The 16196-nt window shown below is 29.8% G+C and overlaps 1 protein-coding gene across 1 annotated transcript in view; it reads left to right on the top strand.

Moving 5' to 3' along the window:
* Positions 1-8057, top strand: part of ScsbetaA (Succinyl-coenzyme A synthetase beta subunit, ADP-forming) — a 36367-nt gene extending 28310 nt beyond the window's left edge. The window contains exons 9-10 of the mRNA XM_075379315.1: positions 4458-4636; positions 7443-8057. Of these exons, the coding sequence (XP_075235430.1) occupies positions 4458-4622 (165 nt within the window). The 3' untranslated portion in view covers positions 4623-4636; positions 7443-8057. The remainder of the gene's footprint in view (positions 1-4457; positions 4637-7442) is intronic.
* The last annotated feature ends 8139 nt before the right edge of the window (positions 8058-16196 follow it).

Genomic DNA, 16196 nt, shown 5'->3' with positions numbered 1-16196 from the left:
TGTTTGAAAGTAAACTCAAAATTTGCAACAAACATCTGATATCAAACAACACATCTCATTTTCTGTACTTGAGAAAAACTCCTTCAGAAACACAAAAATATCAGTGTAGTGATATTGTGTCTGGGATAATAAGTGGGTGAGGTTGCAGCAGCTCCAACCTGTGTATCAGAAAAATGGCTAGAAACCAATTGCCTAAATTTAAAAGAGGGTTATTTGGATAAAAATACTCTATAATATGCTGATGAATCTGGTCTCTTCTTTTTAACTGATGCCAGAAAGAACCGTTTGGTTTAAAAGCAAAATGTGTTCATGTGGAAAATTATAAAAAGAAAGACCAGCTGTACTAATTGCTACAAATATGACTAAAACTGATTAAAAAAAAAACTTCTGATTTTAGGGAGAAGTGCTAAACCCTGATATTTTCAAAATTTAAAATCGCTTCCTGTTAAGTATGAAAGTAACAAGAAATCTTGGATGACAAGTGTATCTTTACATTTTGGTTACAAAATGGGTCTGTGAATTAAAGATTGGAAATAAACAATAAATATAACACAAAATACATATAGACAAAATACTGCTGCTCATTTACAACTCTCTGGCTCTTCTACATGTTGAAAATCTTTTGTGTATAAAGTTAGTGTTCTTACCACCAAAAACAACAGCAGTCTTGTAGCCCGCAGATCAAGGCATGATCAAATCAGTAAAAGCGCTAAAAAAACACCTAATTTTACTAATAGTACAGGATTTAGATTAAAAAAAAGGAAACACAAATTACTATTTTGGATGCTATAATTATGTTAAAAGATCATGGAATGAGGTTTCTCATAGATTTTTATCCCAAAGAGTTAACTGTAAAATAGATAAAAATGTCGTACTTAAACACTGCCTTATGATAATCTGTATTACTACACTTAAATATTTTGAATGCAATTATGAAATATTCTCTAAAAGTATGCTTATTACAGGAGTAAATATAATAATTGTTTTGACATTGGTATATGTAAATTATGTCCCCAAAAAATGTTAAGTTAAAAACCCATTATCTTTGTTGGAACAAGCTTTAATTTTTTTTTAGAAACTTGATAGTTTATCTTTTTGAGTCGAGTGGCGTAACCCCTTTCCGTTCTTTTTTTGTTTTTTTTTTACATATTTTGATGTTTTTAATCATTTTTTTTTTAGCTATATGTTAATATTTTGAATTATAATGGCAAAATAATTGAAAAAAGGAAATATAATGGATGAAGCACATTGTAATTACTTTAAAAAAATAAACCTGACTCACCTTTTTAACACAATATTACTTTACAAGTACTAATTTACTTTTAATATAATTTAACTCCTTGAAGTATAATCATGGATAAACTTGGGAGTTTACTGTGCAATGTTTTCATTTTTTGTAAATCTCATTTCTTCTAATAACTCTCATCCATTGCATCCCTATAACACACCAATCAAATTGTTGTACTTGGGGATCAAGTTGTACTTGGGTGTCATCAAATTTGTTGTTTTGAATGGTTGCCAAAAATATTTAAAAGAAAATATTAACTGCTGTTATATTTAGTAAAAGTATGCTGTATGTGAACAATAATAAATAAAATATCAAACTGTCCTCACTAACTTAAAATGGCTACACATAATATGTTTCATAGAGCTTTTGATTACGTAGATGATAATAGATAAATACAGAATTGAACACACAACATTAAGTAATTTATATTAAGGTAGTTGTGACTTTGTTATATATTTGTGTCTTGAGATATTGGAAATGTTGACTCATATTTGCTACAGGGGATTTTAAGTGTTTATTGCATCTTTTTGTTTTTTTTTTGTTAGATTATTTAGTGGGTTTATGTTGTAATATATACACTGATTTAATACACAAAATAAAATATTTATTATTTTAATAACTAAATTACAGTTAATTTGAAGAAAATAATTGAAACAGGCGTAAATTATCATACAAAAAAAAAAATTAAATAAATGACTAACAAATGCAGTCATTAATAAAAATCATAAGTTTACAAATAATAATATACAAAAATTAATTTGTGGCTCTGTGGTAATTAAACAAGTTGTACATTTTATGTTCTTATTAAAGTATGAGATCATTGTTGATAATAATGCAATATTGTTATTGATTTATTGATCACATTTCATTCTTTCCACGTTATTTAATGTAGGATTTCTTTTTAAGGTACACAAAAAAATTACCAAATAAAAAAAAGTTCCCTTATCTCTAGTTTTTATCCTGAATGAAGTAAAGAATTATTTTGTCAGTGTGGTCAATAATGAAAATTATTTTAGTTATTAACTTTTGTAACCTAACCAAATTTAAATTTATCACTTAAAAACAATTACATTATGACAATTTTCAGTTGCTTTTGAAACCCTCTTCAGTGACTAGTACTACTGTTCTCACCCTGCCATTAATTGATGTTATGTTATTGTAATTTTTTTCGACCAGCTGTCACATATATATGGCAGAAAAGAAATGAGATTATTGATTTCAAAAATTTTATTTTATTTTTATATATCATTGTTATTAACTTCAAAGCAGTTCCTTGTACAGATATACATTGACTGAGATGTTGTTTCCATTCTTTGTAATAATGTTGGAAGGCTTCAGCTGCAGTTGCCATCTGCTCCTTTAAATGGGATATTTTCAACAGTAACAAAATAAAATTCAAATGGACTAAGATCAGGCGAATAGGCTGGCTGAGGGACCACTGGAATTCCTTTTCTTTTTTTTGTCAAAAAATGGTTGATGGAAATTGCCGTGTGACAGAGAGCATGGTGGAGCATCAAAGTGTTTCAAATGTCATTTGACACGAAGCACCCTTTTTTTTTTTTTTAGCGTTTGTAGGACTTCTTTATAAAAAGCTTAGTAGGCTGATTCTCATTGGGACACAAATTCTGTATGAACAGTACCTCAAAAACACCACTGTCAAAAAAACAAATCAACCTGGACTTGATTTTTGATTTGCCCGTTCAAGCTTTCTTTTGTCAAGAAGTGTCAGTGTGTCACTTGACTGAAGTTTTGTTTCTGAATCGTACTTGAAAATCCATGATTCATCACCAGTGATCATATGTCTTAAGAAACCTGGGTTATTTTCATTCCTGTTGAGAAGGTCAAGGCACACCAAATTTTGAGTCAATCTGATGAAGGGTAGAAACTTGTACTCTATCCTTATCAACCCTACCCTATGAAGAGTACAAGAAACTTGTACTCTTGATGAGGAATGTTCCCCATAGGCTCGTTGCAACTTTTTGTAAGTCAAACTTATGGATTCATCAAGTTTTAACACAAAATTTGATGGCACACCAATTTCCAAATTTTGGTGTTGCATTGTAATAATGCATTACAAAAACACAGCTTCACTTATTGCACTCTAAGGTTGTGTAGTTACCACACAACTTTGAAGCTGTCACTGAGGATCTGTGAATGGCTGATGCACAAGATATATGAAGGGGAGCCTGCATCATTGCCAGTCTCATTACTTTGCCACACCTCTTCTTATTACCTATGTGTAAATTTTTTAAATTGAGTTTGTTGAAATTTGGTATTCACTGTTGGAAATTTACAATTTGTTTCTAGAGTTTGATATATCCAAACACTGTTCAATTCTGTCATTTTCATTCTTCTGTATTAATAGAAAGGTAATTGTGTTTTCCTATTTCTTGCTGAAATGCATTGGAAAGGGAAATGATTTTTTTTTTTAAACTGTTCCAAAGGAAATTTTTTTGTATGGCATGAGATTTTGTAGTCTGAAGAGTGCCTGTGAAAGTGTACTAAAAATCAGTAATAATTTTTTCCTCATTAATAACTGGAAAATACCTTTTAATTTTTAGCTGTTTGTTACAAGTTAAAAAGATCTTTAAAATTAACCATGAATTCAACTTTTGCGACTTAATTGATGAGATATAGTTTGAAGATATTGGCTTTGTCTTTAATTTTACTCTCTACAAGGACTAACCTCAATGCATAGCTTCCCAAAGGATTATCTATCAAGTACACACAATAATTTTACATTTTTTATTAGATCTTGTTGATGATTACTGTGATCAGATTTTAAAACTTTACTAAAGTAGGTTGTACTTTTGTTGGCCATTGTCCATGAAATATCTAATCATCATAATTTGTATTATGTAAGCTTACAAAGTATTGTAGAAGGTAATATGATGTATATAAAGGAATTAAAATCATTAAACTAATTCTAGAAATTTTTGAAAAATCAGTTGCACTTGGTTTTAACGTTTCACAATTGTCAGTAAATGAAAGCAAATTTGATATTGTGTAAATAATAACAATAGAAGTTACATTTTCTTAAGTTATTTAAAATTACAAGTGTTGAACATTAGTGTATTGTTTTATTCTTTAATTATATTTGGTTTTAAAAAATTATTTCATTAAGTTGATAAAATAAATATATATATATATTTTTTTTTACTGTTATTAGGGTACAAACGTAGATGATGCTAAAGTTTTAATTGGGTCTTCTGGAATGAAAATTTTACCCATCGATAATCTAGATGAAGCTGCACGTTTAGCTGTTAAATTGTCATCAATTGTTGGTCTCGCTAAATCAGCTAAGCTTGATGTCAACTTTGAAATGCCATTGTAATGAATTGTTATGAGGTAGGTGAATTTTTTCAAACTTTTGAGTTTTGTTTTAAGTTCTGAATACTTTTACTGTTTTAACATTATTTGTTACATTTATTGAATATTAACAGAAACTGGAAACTGTTTTAAGACAATTGTAGAAGTCTCCAGTTTTTAAGACAATTATTTTAATATTGAGTAATTTAAAAAATTATTTTTCAGCTGATTTAAAAAAAAAATGTTCTTAGTTTAATCAATTTTTGTTTGTTCAAGCCTTAAAAGTAAGGCCTTACTTTTAACCAATTGCACTCACTGATTTCAAAGAGTCATTTTCTTTTCTAAAGTTATTTCCTGTGATCTTCCTTATCATTCTGATATTTAAAGCATTTTCACAATAAGCTTAAAGAAAATTAATTTGAAAATTTGTTACCAAATATAAAAAGTTGATTTGAATAAGCCTTTTTTTAAATTTTTATACAGTAAACATCATGTACTTAGATAAAAATTAATGTTGTTCCTGCATTTGAGAGCTCAAGGATGCTTAGTAGTCTGTTGAAATTGATTCTCTGAATTTATCAAGATAAAAAGTGATTTACTTGTCAGCTCTTGCAAATGATTTCTTTTTTGTGAACAATGTTTTTTGTATGTGGTGCAAAATATATTTGTTTACATATTTATTTACCCTGAGGCATCTGGAGGCTCATGGGAGTGCCAGATACCTCCAGATAAGTTGCTGATAATTTTTACTCTTTTCCATCCTTTCTTTTTTTTTCATTTTCTACTTGCCCTTCTCTGATAAGATGTGATATTTTAATCAATCAACCCTTCTCTAACAATGATATGTTCTGACTTGATAAAATTTCTAGATTTATTCCGAAACTTCTATACTAGCTTGCTCGGTTTTCTCATTTAATTTTAACAGATGTTCACTCTAAACATAAAACTATTTAACATATATATATTTTTTTATGTAATCATCCATTTTTATGATTAAATTAAAAAAAACTGTACAACAATTTTTACAAAAAATGCTAAAAAGTAAAAAAATTCAATACTTTTTTAATTATAATTTTCATATGTAGACTTTGAATTAAAATTTTTAAGAATTAAAAAAAGTTGCATCTTTCCTATTTTGTGTCTGTGAATAATTAGGTACAGTTATTTATTGTTATTCAGTATGTTTAATAATCTAAATATTACTCATAATTAATCAGTTTTCCCGTACTTTTAAGACCCACGTAATAAAATAAATAATTCTGGATCCACTAGTTGAATATAACTAATTGACATAACTTACATCATTGTTCCAGTTTTAATACATCATTAATGATGTTACATTAAGAGTGAATGAATACAGTTTTAACACTTTTAGACCTGGACTTGTAAAAACTGTCTGGGCAGAAACCTTGGTAGGGCAGTTTGCAATCTTGGTTACAAACCACAATATGTTTGTCCTTTAAGCATTTCCATTGAGACAACACATTTTCTGCATTGGGGGTATGCATTTGTTCAGTTGCTTCTTCGCTATTGTGGTGTTTTTGTTACTGTGTCTATATGGTGTGTATCTATGTGAGTATAGTATTAGTTTTGTGAAAACATTGTGTCATGTTTTGTTTATGAAAAAATTATCAGCATCAGGAACAATTTAATTTTCGCATTTTCTGTTGTTAGAAATTGTGTTTTGTTAGATTACAATAAATTTAATATAAGGTAGTATTATAATTCCACTTAATTATCATTAAAAGTGAAAGTAAGGGTGTATAAAAGAAAAAAGTTGAGAGGCATAAACTTATCCATAACCAGATGAGAGAACTGTTTAATGTTTTTATTTTTATGGTAAAGGAGGCACAGATGGACCGATCCTTCTTTAACAAGTTTAGAAATTTGTTACCTAAACCACGGGAATTCACTCAGAGATGTTCAAAACTTTTAAATGAATCAAAAAATAATCCCGATAAAAAGCTTCTTAAGCACTCCTAAAAAAATATCATAACACTAAAACATTCACGAATAACTTTGTGGATTTTCCACGAAAAGTGTCATTTGTGAAAAAATTGCAATTTTCACATTGATAAATATGATCGTTACTACCAGTTCTAAAACAGAAAATCAGTTTTCAAGGAAGCTTTTGTTTGGTCTTTATGGCGCATCGTCAAAGACGGGGTTCAAATGGAAAAAAAAACTATAGATAACAGAAAAATTTTAGAACAATTAGAAAATCATAAATTGAGGCTGCATTACTTACAAACTCTTGAAACACTTTGAAATCAAAACAGGTCCTATAATTTACATAGATGAATCTTATGTGCATGCCAGTCACACCAAACCAATATTGTGGAGTGACGACTGACTACAACCTTGCTGCTCTGATTTTTTAAGGCAAACATGCTTGTATTATTCATGTCTGTTTCAAAAATAATTTTGTCAAAAACACTTTTGTTTAAATTCTTCAATATTTTTGTGTTTTAACACACAAAGTAAATTTTTTTTTTTTTACATATGTAAATAATACAATTAATAAATAAATAATACTTGTTTAGTTTTAAGAATATATTACCAACCAATTGTTGGTATATTGCCAACAAAGGAACATATCCATGATGACATATCTTGAATAAATTTTTCATTATTGCTGCAAATCTATTGCAACATTTTTAACTGTAACATTTTTTAACTAAGACATTATACATCTTTAAGTCTTTGGCAAAATTTTAAGGATGCATGTTATCCACTGTCTAAATGGGTGAATGGGTTAAAGCAGTCATCTACTTATTGAAATACATACTTTTATAATTGCTTTAAACATTAAATTATAAATAATTACAAATATTTTCTGTTTCAGTGAAGAATTACTAAATTAGAAATTATCAATTTTATCAGAAGTGAATTATTTCTCTCGCTATCTTCTACCAGGATATAAATGTAATTTGTAGATTTTTTCCGTGATTACACATTAAAATCAAAAATAAATATTAAAAAAAGCTAAAATAATATTTCATTCATACCTTGTTAACATATATTATATATTATTTTGCTCTTATTTATTGTTTTATAAATTGTACATTATTTAATATTTCCATAGTTTGCAAGTATATATATATTTGTTACAGTATTTATATTATTTTATATATAAATGTTATAATAATATATGTAGTATGTATTTTTTCTAAAATTATAATTTTATATAAAGAATTACATGTTAATAAATAATTCATCCATAATTTATTTATTTTGTAGTAAAAAAAAAATTACATAAGAAAAGAGTGTAATATGTATATTGAAAAAATATATAAAAAGTATAATTTAATTTATATATCTTATTTATTTATTTTTATTATACCTTTCTAATTTATAGAGGGAAAAATTGTTTATTGTTAACTACCTAGTCCTTGGGTACTATTAAAATCAAATTATACGTAAGCTGTTATAGAATTAATAAAACATTGAAAACATTTAATCAGTCATATTATTTATTACTTGTTTATACCTCTTTGCATTTCTATAATAAAGAATCTACTGATGTGAAAAAAAAATGAACAATTACTTCGAATGAGTTGAAAGAAAGTATCGAAAACAGCATAGTGGATGTTTTGAACAGTTATTGTGAAAAATGTCCATTTTGACATATAGACTGCTATTTGACTATTATTAGTTATTTAACTTTTGTTTATATATTTTTTTTAAATTGTTATTTACACAAAATTAGCAGTCCCACTTCTTACATTATTTGGTGTTCATAAAGTCACTCAACCCACATGTAAAACAAATTATTTATTTAATGAAAAGAGTAATTTATTTTTATGATAACAAGAAACTAAATCATATGTTATCATGTAATTAAATCATTCTAATCTGTTTATGGGCAGGAATTGAATTGCTTTTTCATCGCAGACAGCTCCCTAGTTCACCAAGCAATAATTCTCTCTTGACCTGTACTACAGGGAATTGAATTCTCAGTGGCATCAATAAACAACAGAGCTCTGCCAGGTCCTCAAGGTTTACATCATCCAGATTTCAGTCTAAGACACAAAATTTAGTATAAATAAGATTAACAAATTTAAGCTAATCCATACCCCTGCTGAACAGGAACATTACATTTATAGACAACATGCAACTCATTTATCAATTTAAAAACAGTTGGTCTATGATGGCTAGAGCATTTGTCAACTACTGATCAGACATGAATCCAACTTAGGAATATTTCTTCTAATAGAAATATATATATTCATTCCACTAAATGCCCTCCTTCCAGCTACTATTCTAACATAGGTAGTTAATTCACCAAGAACATAAAAAACTTCCAGGCTGTGTTGTACAATGATACTGAAATATGTTTGTTGTTTTTATTAAGCGTGATTACAGGTTAATTATTAGAATACTGTGCCGTATATATGAAAAATTTAATGTATTTTTTCAGTTATCTGCATTTGACCTTGTAAAGGTCAGTTTGGATAATCTACATTCTACTATAAAAATTCTGCCATAATAATTTTGAATGACAACGTATATACATAACTGATTTAAATTATTTTTACCTAATTATATTGAGTTAAAATAACTATTTCCATTAATTTCTTTTTCTTTTTATACAATTTTTAAATTTATTGTTAAAATTATACTACTTTCAATTTGAGAAGTAATCTTTTTAAATACTTTTAAAAAGTGATTTTTTAAAATTGATGGTTTTTTTATTACGGTTTGTAATTTTTCTTGTTGCTTACAGTCCAGATAGTCATCCTGTTTTATACCATTTGGTTTTACAGCGTTGTTTGTTTACATCTTTATTGTTGAATAAGATTTTAAAATAGAGACAGTTTATTATATAAAAGAGATGTGTTCAACATGTCATGTTCATATCTTCATCTTTATTTGTTTTTTTCATACTTTGGTAAGAAAGTATTAAAATCATGTGTATTATACATCGTAAATGTAAGCTGTTATGTTCCTTTATGATGTCTATCAGAATAGAATATTTTAAGAGATTGTACTTTAAGTCTAGACTTATATTATTACTGTTATTATTACAGTAGCCCCCTTGTTTAACCGACTCTGTGGGTTAACTGCCGAACCCCCTAAAATTATCGTTGGACTGTGGGTTAAATGACCCTCTAACTTTTTATATGGTAATTAATTTTTCAACTTATTTTTTTTAAATTTATATGATTTAATATAATTAGGCCCAATACAATATAGTACTGTATTACTTATGTGCATTAATAATTAGCCCCACATGTAGAGGAATAATTTTTATGAAATTAAAATATTTGGTAAACATGTAGATTTTATATACTACTGTATGTCACTATGTCTGACTCATACATTTCCTTAGCTAGCATAAAGATAAATGAACAGCTCTTATTTCTCACATCAATTTCACAACATCAATACATAAGTGGTTTTATTTAAAAACTTTTTTAATATGATTGTTATAACTGCATTATAATCTTGAAGTGAAGACATACCTCAGTTGTGTTTTGAGTGGTGTTATATATAGTGGCATCTATAGAGTGAAAAATTATTTTACACAGTACGTACATATTATAATATCGTCAAAAATAACCGCTCTTTAAGTAATGGACATACAGTGGGTAGAGTATTTTGTTTGCGTTTATTTTAGTTTAAATTCAGTATAATACAGTAATTTGTAAGATTCCTTTTTATTTTCGTCTATTAAGTGTAGTGTAATGAGTTTCTTATGTACCCGAAAGCTGAAAATTTTTAAGTTTTAGGTAACTTTTAAATTTTGTACAGTTTACATTTTACCTATACTTTCAGTTGTTAGTTGCAAAAGAAAACATGCGGTAGTCTTGATTGAGACAAAAGTGAAAGAATTAGAATAATTAAATAAACATCTGTCTGTAAAATCAGTGGGACTAGATTTAGGTGTTGGTGAAACAACGGTTAAAGAGTGGAAAAAAGCATTCACAGATCACATATTGTATGCAGAAAGGCAGCAGCCAGTTGGCTCTTCAGTCAAGGTGTACCTTAAAAAACCCTTGTTAGATTTACTAGGCTAGGCACTGTATGGATGTGGTTCCTTCAAAAAAGAGAACAAGGAACACCTATCAGCAGACATTTGTTAAAAAAAAGCCATTATTCTGAACAAAAAATTCGCTTCAGCAAATGGTTCTGGCAGCAGCACTACTAGCAACTCCTTTTCAGCAAGTGAAGGATGGTTACATTGTTAGAAAAAGTACTTTGTAGTCTGTACCGTAAGTATATCTGGCGAAAAATATCTGCAGACCATGCCACAGTGGAAAAATTTATCAACTTCATAAAAAAAATCATTGATGAAGAAAAGCCTAGTTTAAAACGACTGTATAATGTTGATGAGACAGGGCTTGTATATAAAGTCACTGTCGAATAAAACTATGGCTTTTTTGGATGAACGTGATGCTCCAGGTTGTAAAAAGTCAAAACACTGGGTAACTATAACTATCTGCTGTAATGCAAGTGGGACTCAAACTTCCACTTCTAGTAGGAAGGTTAAAAATCCAAGAGTGCTAAAAAACATTAATAAAAAGATATTACTGGTGTATTATACAGCACAGAAAAATGCACGGATGAATGCTTCATTATTTAAAGAATGATATCTTCTTGAATTAGTTCTTAAAGTAAAACGACAACTAAGAAAATTAAATTTACTGGGAAAAGTTGCTATTCCTAGACAATGCTGTGTGTCATTTTTCTTCCAACGAAGTTACAGAAGACAACATGAGGGCCCAGTTTTTATTGCATAATGTTCCAACCTGTGGAACTATTAGAGAGACCATACCAGAAGAAAAAAAGACATTAATGTAACTTTACCTAATCTAATTAAAAATGTACTATGTAGCTGGATCATGGAATGAAATATCATCCATAACAATAAGTAAGTGTTGGAAACTAAAATATGTGGTGTGAATAGCAGTAGGAATGCAGATGAGATGCAAAATCCAGATCCTGAAGATATTGGAAACAGGGAATTTTTAAATGATTTGAGGGAGCTAAACATGGAAAACAGCATTATTAGATACAAATGACGTAAACGAATGGATATTCAGTGACAAACTATTAGAAAATTAAATTATGAACGATGATAATATTATTGAAGTAATAACAAGAAAATCAAGCTAATAAGGAGATGAAGAAGATTGTAATGTAGCCATAGATGATAAAAAATACAGCATATAAAAGCAAAAATGGTTTTTGACACAGCTATGTGTTATGTTGAACAAAATATTGGCACACATTATGACGTTCTACAAATGATAAAAAAAGCAAAGTATTGCAGTACAGTATCAGTCTATAATCCTTGTTTTTTTTTAATGTAGTGTATAGTACAGAATTGAAAGTTAGTGTAAACAAAAAGCAGTGTTCAAAATAAAATGCATACAATACAGTACTGTACTACAATGAAACAATTAAAATAAATTAAGTACTGTACATACTACATCACAGGTGTACATATGCAGTTATTTTAGTTTTAGTAGGGTTAATTATATACAAAAGTATATCTGATATAGGTACTTCATTAAAAATGTAACAGTATTAGTACAAAAGCATAAATATTAGTTAGTACTGTGCAAAAAATATCACCTACAGTATCTATTGTTCATAAAAAAAATTCTTTAGTTCAACTGACTTTTTCGCTTAACCAGTTACCCATCGGTCCCAACTAAATCTGTTAACAGGGGGAATACTGTATTAAGTTTAATAATTGGGTTGTCAATGTAGCTTTGATTGATATTGTCTTGATGTCTGTGTATTGATATTAATTTAATGTAAAGGAAAATCTGACTAGAGCCTTAAATAAGTTGCTAGTAAATCTATATAGCAATAGCCCTTCTGTTGATCCATAGGCTGTCAATATAAACAAAAACTGCCTACAAGTTTTTTCTCCCTCTTAAAATATATGTATATTGTTACATATATATATATTTTTTATTTGCTTGCAAATCAAAACTTTTTTCTTTTTTTTATTAATTTGAGATTGATTTAGGAAATTTCCAATATCTTTAAAAACTGAATATTTACTTTACCAGATCAATGGAAATCATTGGTTCCCAGGTCAGGTAAACCATTTATGGATATTACATCATATTGGCTGATCGGCTTGCTAACTATACTTTCAAAATGTTTTGAGAAAAGAACCTAAAAGAATAAAACTTGCTTTTTAATAAACTAATACAAGCTACTGGTTTTTCTTTTGAGTAGGTCATACTATCTTTAAACAGATTTATACAGTTGTTGCTAATATTCAAACGGCTTTAGAAAAAATTTTACTTTACCCTTTTTCTTGATTTCTCCAAGCTTTTTATGAAGTGTGGCACACCAGACTTCTTTTTAAAATCAAGCAACATTTAACAGTATACTAATATTTTTACTTCTTTTTTAAGTAATTGACATTTCAAAATGAAATTCCAGACCAAATCTTTTCAAATATTTTCTATAAATGCAGGCGTTCCTGCAACCTTATACACTGTATACAAAATGCCTGTTTCTCAGAACTCTATAATAATAGCTGCTTTGTTGATAAAATCGCAGTACAAGTTATTCATGAGTCACCTAAAACCACATCAAGAACAGTTAAACTACACCGAAGCTGGGCAGAAGTTGTGGCATATGAAGTCTAATGAAAATGAAAGTAAATATGTTATGTTCTATCTACAAACAAACATCTACCCACTTGCTACATTTAATAAACTCCTAACGGGGAGACATTCTTTTAAGACTTCGAGGGTTGGTGTCCCCATGACCCTAGCCTCTGCAGCTTTTCTTCCCACTAAACAGAGCTGAAAAACTATCAGTATTAATTGTGTATTAAACTAGTTAATTTTTCTATTGGAGTCTTAATCTCATGCTTGAATTTTACTCCCATTTATGCGCTTATAAAAATTGTTAATAACAAAAAAAATATATATATATAAAATGTAAACGTTTCTAATTATAAACTGAACCAAATGGTGTAATAAAATATTTTTTAAAACAAAATGTTTTTAACTCTCTCTGTGGCCATTTTCACTGACTGGTGCTGTTTTCACTTGCAACAGCCTGATGGTACTGCTGATGAGTTTTTTTAGGGAGATATGTACAGTATTAAGAATGTGATCAAGAAATGTACGATTGAATTGTGTATGTTCATTATTATATTGTTATTGCTGTTTTTGCATGGGCACATATTTCATTGTGTTAAGCACACATCTTTGTGAGTGTGTGTGTCTCTCTCTCTCTCTCTATGTGTGTGTGTGTTGACCTCTAAATCACCTTATATCTCCAGAACCACTGGACTGATTTTGACCAAACTTGGTCAGATTACTATATATAAGGCAAAATTGATGCCATTAAATTTTCAATTTAAAAGGTCAATCGGGTGAGGCTGTAGAGCAAGGTTACCTTCAGTATCTCGAGATTTTGCCAAATTGCAGTCATATTTTTCTTAGGCACATTTGTTAACAATTAAAAAATAACAATATTTGCAAAAAGAACATCAGTTTGTTTGCAAACTTTGTGATGACAGTACCTCCTGTCACCATAAGTAGCATTAGTGTTGCAGTCTGCCATCTTGGAATTTCTCTTTTTCCCTGTGGAAAATTCCCTTTTCTCTCGCCCTCTTGGACCGGAAAATTAGAAATATCACAGGGTTGTTAATCAAATTATTTTTACACTTTAAATATTACCACTGACGTACAGCTGTTGCAGTTGTCTGCTATGTTGTGATGTCACAGGTGAGTGGTAGAATTAAATAAATGAATAAGATTAAAAGTGTAAAAAAGTAACTTGGTCTGGCTGAGTCTCAAACTCAATCGCCTGGTTGACTCGGTACCTAGTGCGTTAAACCTTTTAAGCCTTGCAACTACACCATCTGCCGACCGTACTAGAAAGTTTAAGTTTGTTCTATATAAGTTCAGAAATTACATTAGTTATGTCTAGTAACTAGACACCATCTGACAAGACAGTGGTAGTTAGTGCCCACCGTCACCGCTAGTACCACCACACCCGTGTGAATTAAGTATGATATCCACATGCCCTTTAATTAGAATCATTTAATTAAATGAACAAAAAAATATTATGTTTAAATAAAATTATAAATATTTAAAATTAAGTTGTGTGTGCAATCCATGCATCAGAAACAACCCACAGTTTTCAGCTTTTTTTATTTCTTTTCTCTTTCTTCTGACAGCTTCCACCTCTAAAAACAGGTTGTCTGAGGCCTTGGAGATAGATAAATCTATTTCCTATACCACCAATGGTGGTGGAATGGAATGAATATTTTGTGGTTGGTATCGAATGATACCAATCCAGATGTAACAGGCAGTATTACTTACAAGTTTAGACTGGATGCAATACCTGCAAAACCTTTTAGAGTGGGTAAAGACCAGGTCTGAGGCCTCAAAAAATCTTCTTCAACCTGGTCATCTGCCTCTGATACCACCAATGGTGGGGGAGAGGAAGTTTTGTGGCTGACATCAGATGATACTGACCCAGATGGAGCAGGGAGTGTTGTTTTCAAGTCCATACTGGGTGTGTTCTGCAATGAAATTTTTGGGACAGCTAAGATGCTCACCTTTTTTTTGGAGGCCTCTGTTCATTTGGAGTTTCCACAACCGTTTTTATTCCATTCTCTTTTCCTGCAGTCATTACCTCATCATATCTTTCCAATTTCCTTAAATGGCGACTTACTCTGTTTGAAAGTCTACCTGCTTCAAATTAGGTTGAAACTTCTGTGTTTCTCCTTATTTATTTTATTTTATTACCCACCTGAGTTGAGAAGAACGTTTTTCTTTAATGACATACAGAACTTTCTGTGCCAATATCGAGGTACTTTCCTTGGTTGGTAAAATTTTGAGTTTCTCATTAACGATTCATTCAACGATATTGGATAAGGCTCGTGCTAGCTGAGATAATGTCTTTCAATTTTAAAGAAGTTGCAGGAACTGCTGCAAACTGGACATAATATGTTGACCTTGGTGACCTATTATTAATGATTTTCCTGGCCTTGTAGCTGACCTTTAAAGTACAAGCCTTTTTATGTTCTTTGTACATTGGGCAATTCATGATCTTGTCAGGTGATACCCGCGACAATTTACACAGAGGGTGGGTACCTGCATTGTTCTTCTGTTAGCAGTGAGTCTCCACAAATGCTCACCTATTGCCTTGTAAAACGTTATGATTATCTCTTCTATGAAGTTCAAGAAGTCCCTACACGATTACTCCTTTTGAGGTATTTAAGTGTCTAAATATCCCTAATACTTAAATAACTCAAAAGGAGTATAACCTCAATATCTATCACTCCAGTCTTTTCAGCTTTGAGTAGCTGTGACAATTGTAAATCATCAGTGGTTTGAACAAAAAGTCCCATAGCAGTCTTTCTTACCTCCTTACCAGTCCTCCTACAGCTTCAGAGATGCCTTGAGCTATCATGAAATAACTAATTCTAGTGAAATCCCCTTCACTCTTCTTGATAACACAATATTTTGGCATTGCTTCAATACTCTTTGGTCAAAATTTGATTTGACCATCTTTTCTATATCGCTGAAATCTACATCTTTGCTTTGCTTTTGAAGACAAAAGCTCTCCAGAACAAGGGATTTCGTGTGGACCCTCTGACACAGAA

This window comes from Lycorma delicatula, chromosome 12 (genome assembly GCF_047948215.1).
Source record: "Lycorma delicatula isolate Av1 chromosome 12, ASM4794821v1, whole genome shotgun sequence".
NCBI classification, from domain to species: Eukaryota; Metazoa; Arthropoda; class Insecta; order Hemiptera; family Fulgoridae; genus Lycorma; species Lycorma delicatula.
Note: the sequence above shows the minus strand (reverse complement) of the source record. Positions and strands in the feature narration are given on the sequence as shown.